At 35.1% G+C, this 6000-nt stretch overlaps 1 protein-coding gene across 1 annotated transcript in view; it reads right to left on the bottom strand.

Annotated features, from left to right (window-relative positions):
- Positions 1–334: 334 nt before the first annotated feature.
- Positions 335–6000, bottom strand: part of CDH19 (cadherin 19) — a 71199-nt gene continuing 65533 nt past the window's right edge. Inside the window, 1 exon segment of the mRNA XM_032470348.1 lies at positions 335–4098. Within this exon segment, the coding sequence (XP_032326239.1) occupies positions 3608–4098 (491 nt within the window). The 3' untranslated portion in view covers positions 335–3607.

Raw genomic sequence — 6000 nt, 5'->3', positions numbered from 1 at the left:
ATTCATCACACTTCATGGAATCTTATGCATATGAGAATTTTTACAGCAATCATCAAAGGATGTGTTTTGACTGAACAGTTTAACTTCATTACCTTTTCTCCCAACTGGAGATAATATCAATAAGTCCAAACAAGTTAAAATGCCAAACTCATATAATTTCTAGACAGATTTTGGAAAATTCCTATTGTATCCTAGAACTAACTGGTTTGAAAGTTGATTTGAAAAATATATCCATATATTAATATTAATATGGAATGAATATTATGGAATTAATATTTAACAAAGTTAATATGGCTTCTATATATGACCCAGTAAAGTAGATTGGGATTCATTATTATATTCATTTAAGAAATATTTATTGGTCACATATTATGTTCTAGAAACAATTTCAGACAAGAATAAATGAACAAGGCAGACAATTCCTTGCCCAATTAGGGTTTACAGTCTAATAAGGGATATAAAGACAATAACAAGTGAAATGTATACAACGGAATACCAGGTAGCTGAGTGACTGGTGGAAAGAGACGCTGAGCAAGGGACATGGTGGGGGACAGTGGTCAGGAAGGCCTTTCTAAGGAAGTTGCAATTGATCACAGACCTGAATGGAGTGAGGGAGTGAAAAAGAGAAATGTTTGGAGGAAGACTGTTTCAGGGCAAGAGCATGACATTGGAAGAGTTCAGAGCACGCAGAAATAAGCTTGGCCCAGGATAATACAGGACCTTCCATGTCAGATCAGCAAGTTGATTTACAGTTTGTATGTGCTGTGGGGCCCTCGGGATCACCCAGTGCTGGAAAAGACAGGGATCTGTGCCCTCCAGCAGAATGGCGTCAGCTGGGTGGTCGTACGGGCTGTTGTTAATTATTGAGTCCTTGCGTTTGGCCAGGTACTGCGTGTGCTTCCTGTTTACTTACTCTTCGTAACAATCATGTTTTAGTAGATGGGACCTCGTTTTACAGATTGCAATCTCAGACCTGGAACGATTAGACAGTTGGACAAAATTCACAGAGTTATTTAAATAAAAATGAACTAATTCAAACTCAGAACTGATAGGCTCAGGCCCATGTGCTTAGTGAAAAACTCATTGCTCATAGTTTCTGAACCCTCTAAAATTTTTCAATGTTTTCCTGTTTCAGCCACTAGTAATTTAAGACTTACACATGAACCTGGGTGTTACTGAAGGGTGATATTTAAGCAGTGCAGGTTTAATATGAAGCTGTGCTATTTCCTAAACACCTGCATTAGTTTACCTTTGTTAAAACTTACAAAAATGAGATCTTAATGTCACGTTTTTAGTTTAGGATACAGCTGTGTTCTTGCAATATCCATGTGACCAGAAAAAGGTTACAATAGTTATTGAAATATTATCCAGTCTGATTTCTAGAAAACTGCAACTTCTCTACTAAAGTCAGGTAACATTTTTTGATATAGTTTACAAGGACACTTTTTAGACTAGCAAATAGATATCTAGCCCTGAATCTCTTTTCCTAGGTACCTTATGATTGACAGTCTCATCATTAACTAAACCAGAATTTATGTAACACATCTGCTTAATGTCACTAGACTCAAACGTCAAACCCTGTCAATGCAGATGTTCCATCAATGTGCATTTTTAAGAGGTGTTCATCCAAGTTGATGAACTGTTTATAAGGCATTCATCCCTCACACAACTGGCTGGGATCCCCAGAAGACCCTATTTCTTTTTTTCTAATCTATTTTCCATAGTATGCTTCATCTGCTGTTGGTCATACTTTCCAGTTCTTCAACCAAGATTACATAGCAATATTTTTTAAATACAGGGAACAATCATTCATGGAATAATTCATGAAAATTTCCCTAATTATACTTTTTCAATTTTTATCTCAATATGATAGGAATATAAATGTTGTCTCATCCCTTGTATTTCTATTTTACTTGCAAATTTTTGTTTTTGAAATTTTCTTTTGTTTATCATTTTAAGTAAATGATAGTGTTTAAGTAAATAATGTCATGTAAATAATGATATGAATGTATAAGGATCTACTACAGTTTATGTCCTCTCCACTACTTTTAATATCTTCCTAAATTGTATTTCAGGTCTGATTTTCTCAGGCTTTTGTAAAGTGATGATGTCTGTGTCACCAACATAATGGTTCCTGATTGATATTGATTAAAAAATTGCCTTCTATTACATGGTATGGGTGCTTGTTTCAAAGTACAGAGAAGAAATATTGTAGCCATTTCATTCAACTACTCCAATTTTAGCTCAACATTATTTAAAAATATTTGATTTGAACATATGTGGTCAATTTGGTTCAGCTCAGTTTCACGTGCTATTAATAAAAAATGAACACAGAAAGCAATTTTGAGGACACAGTATTCACTCTTTCTGTTCAACCTATGAATTTCAAATTCCACTTCGATTTGAACAGAATAATAAGAATCATTCTTATAAGGATGATTAAAATTAAAGTGTTTTACTATCTTACTTACATTATCTTATAATGTTACCTTAAGGCTTTATGTCCAGCAGCTTAGCACACTTTCCTCATAATGTTACAAAAAAAGTAACTATTGCACCTAATTTTATATTCTGTAATAAAAAAAAATGACAGGGAAGAATCGGTTATAGTCTAAGGTCTTAAAAAAAAGAAAATGCTGAAAATTTTATCACGTTTTATTTTACTCATGGTAAGAGTATTGGAGTCGATAATAATATCTAGGATGAATATTAACTCCAGTCTGAATCCAATACTCCTTCCATTTATTTCTATCATGTTTTGTAGCAATGAAAAATTACTGAAAAAATTGTCATGCTTGCCATCATTTTCATAAAGTTTAAATTTAATGTTGAGTAAATGTTGACACATATTTTGTCATTGTTCTGTAACATGACAAAATGTATTTTGGTTACATGTGAAAATATATGAAAAGCTCCTAAACATAGCTTGTGCCCCCTTTTTTATAGAAACCTGTAATATCAAAGGCAGTGCCAATGTGTACTCTGTCTTTGATTAATTAACATTTGCCACGCATCTAAATTTGAAATCAGTTTTAAAATGTGGTCTTTACAACAATTTTAAAATATCAAACTAGAATGAATCGTAGACTCTCAGTCAGAAACTTGTTTATTCTCAGAAAAGAAATAGTTTTTCAAAAGTTTTATATAACTGCCCATCTTCTCTTAGGTGTTTGTCTCTGTGGAGGATCGGGAACTGAACACACATGAACAGTTTACTCTTCGTAATAGTTTAAAAAATGGATAAATGAAACACTATTAAGACAATCTAGTTCAGTGCCTTTTTCATATAAAACATTCAAAAATTTTGAGAATTTGTATTGGATTGTATTGGAAAAGATGCTGGAGGAGCATTTCAGGGGCTGCTGGAACTGACTTCCGCTGGCACCCTGAGAGCTGATTGTGAGCTTCACGTCCGCTGTCTGCAGGCGGGACCTGCGGGGACCTTGAAATAATCATGGGGTATTCGCTCCAAGAAAACCAGAAAACATTATGAAGTGGACCTTTTTCTTTTCCCAAAGAACTGGAGTACACAGCTCTTTACCAAGAGACTACCAGTTTGCCCAAACGCACAGTAGCATTAAAAAAAAAAAATCAATAAAACCCCCCCCTAATTATTTGACTGCACAGCAGAACCAAACATGCACGCTAATCTTTTAAAGCGAGGTCCCAGTTCATTAAGGAAATCGTAATTTTCCTCCTGATCAGAGGCCGCTGATTCTAAGGAGCTCAGGGACCCAGCTAAGGACCCTGTTCCCTCGAAGGCGTAGGTCTGGAGGGAGTCGAAGGGCGGGGCACAGGGATCGGTGTCGGCTTCCTCCAGCTTTTCGAGGATGAACCTCCTGAACACGGCGCTGTCGGGGCCGACCTGCCAAGACCGCCCGCGCAGGCTCCGGGCCTCGGCGCCGCCGCTGCGCCGGGCCTTGCGCTCCCGCCTGACGGCGCGGCCCCTCAGCTCCGCCACGTCGAAGGCCTCCGTGTCCTCCTCCCCCCCGCCTTCGTCGTCGTACCGGAATATGTTCTCCCTCAAGTCCTCGCTCTTCTCAGGGAACAGGGTCTGCTTCCGTCGTTGCTTCAGCCCTAGGATCAAAAAAATAAACCCTGTCAAAGAAAGCACACCAGAACATTAATTAACACAGATACAATACAACGCTATGTATGATAAATATATACTTAATACTATGTAATACTGCTACTACATTATAAATAAATAACAAATAACAAATATTATTTTATCATAATGTGCTATTATATATTTACATTAAAATATATTAAATGTTATACGTTCACAATATTACTATATAAATTTATAATATTTATACTAAAATATTAAATATTTTGATATTTTATATGTTCAAATATTAATATATTATGTACAAATTATATGTAATAAATGTGTCAATAATACATTGTTATATTTATATTATGAAATGTTTATTTATATTATGAAATGTACAATTCTTGCTTTTGTTACAAGCTTAAGACATGTTTAAATGTTTCTGATAAGACAAAAAGATATATTTGCTACTGAAAATTTACAAATGGGACTTGCAGAATGACAAGGAAGTAAAACAATCTTCCCACCTGCTGACTTAGAGTAGAAAAGCATAAAAGTATAGTGAACAGTTTTTGATAATAATTTAAACTTTAAACATTTTCTTCATACTGCAAATAGAACAAAGTAGAATGAGGGGACATTTTCCAATCTATACACATTTGTCAATCTTAGTAACCAATGATCCATATTAGTGGAAGTTAATCACAACAAACTGGTTTGATTTTCAACACTGAGGCAAATTCTGTGGCATAATTGTTTTCTATGTTAAGATTTACTGATTACAAAAAATATGTGCCAGTCATTTTTCTAAAAGCTTTACATTTGTTCATTGATTTGTTATGGTACCCACATTTTATTATAATTCTCCCATTAAAGGTGAGGAAACTGAAATGCAGAAAGATTAAATCACATACCCAGAGTCACACAGCTAGGAAACAAAAAGCTGGCATTCAAAACCAGAAACCTGGTTCAGAATCTACGCTTTGTGATACCATGTTAACTTCAGAAACTCCAAGCCTATCAGGTTTTTGAATCATAACACTAATATGTCCACATCAATTAATTACATAAGATAATTTTAACACTGTGTACAAATGGAACACTTTCAGAATGCTGTTTTCTTTTTTTTAATTTTAAAGAAAAGTGTGTGTATATGTGTGTGTGTTTCATGGCTAGCCAACCCATACACAATCTTGGGTCTTATGTAGCTGTTTAGAATTTTATCCAATAGAATTGAAGCAAGCAGGAAGTTATTAATATTATCACAAAGAGAAATATATTAGGCAATATTTTATATAAATCTTACATTGAAAGAAATTGAAATAGTGTTCTTGAAATGAGGTCATCCTGCTTTAATCCAGGCACTGTACTTTAATATAGCTGAGATATATGGTTGAAATAGAAAGGAATCTAATAAATAATTTTTCAATCTTCAAATTGGGAGAGTGTATTCATGGAACTTTCACAGGAAACTGCTATTGGTTGACCGCAACTTCTCACCTCCTAAATATTACTTATGCCCTTGACTGTGAGCTGCCCTTGGTTTTCTTGCAGGGTTTCAGGACCAGGTTTAAGTCTGTACCTGTGAGTAATTTAGTACTTGCCATCCTGCAAACATTATAATGTTTTTACTGCTTTTTGCTTCTGATCTCTAGCTATGTAGCTCTAAATTCAGGCTTTATGATCAAAGATCATTAAAATTAATTTGAAAACCTGAATCTAGGTAGAAAAGAAGGGTGATGTTGAATGGAGAGAGGAACGCATGGTTTTTGAAGCTTTGGGAAAGATGAGAAGAGTGAAGGCAAAGCAAATCCTGAAACATTTTGTATGTCAGTTTGAGCTGTGAGCTTGGAATTCCAGAACTGTGGCTGATACATTTGCTGTCAACACTCACTAAAGGTGTGTTGGGTTTGATATGAAGTTATGGAAGCCAGAGAAGGGCTTAG

This window comes from Camelus ferus, chromosome 30 (assembly GCF_009834535.1).
Source record: "Camelus ferus isolate YT-003-E chromosome 30, BCGSAC_Cfer_1.0, whole genome shotgun sequence".
NCBI classification, from domain to species: Eukaryota; Metazoa; Chordata; class Mammalia; order Artiodactyla; family Camelidae; genus Camelus; species Camelus ferus.
The sequence above is the reverse complement of the archived record's forward strand: the minus strand, read 5'-3'. Positions and strand labels throughout refer to the sequence as shown.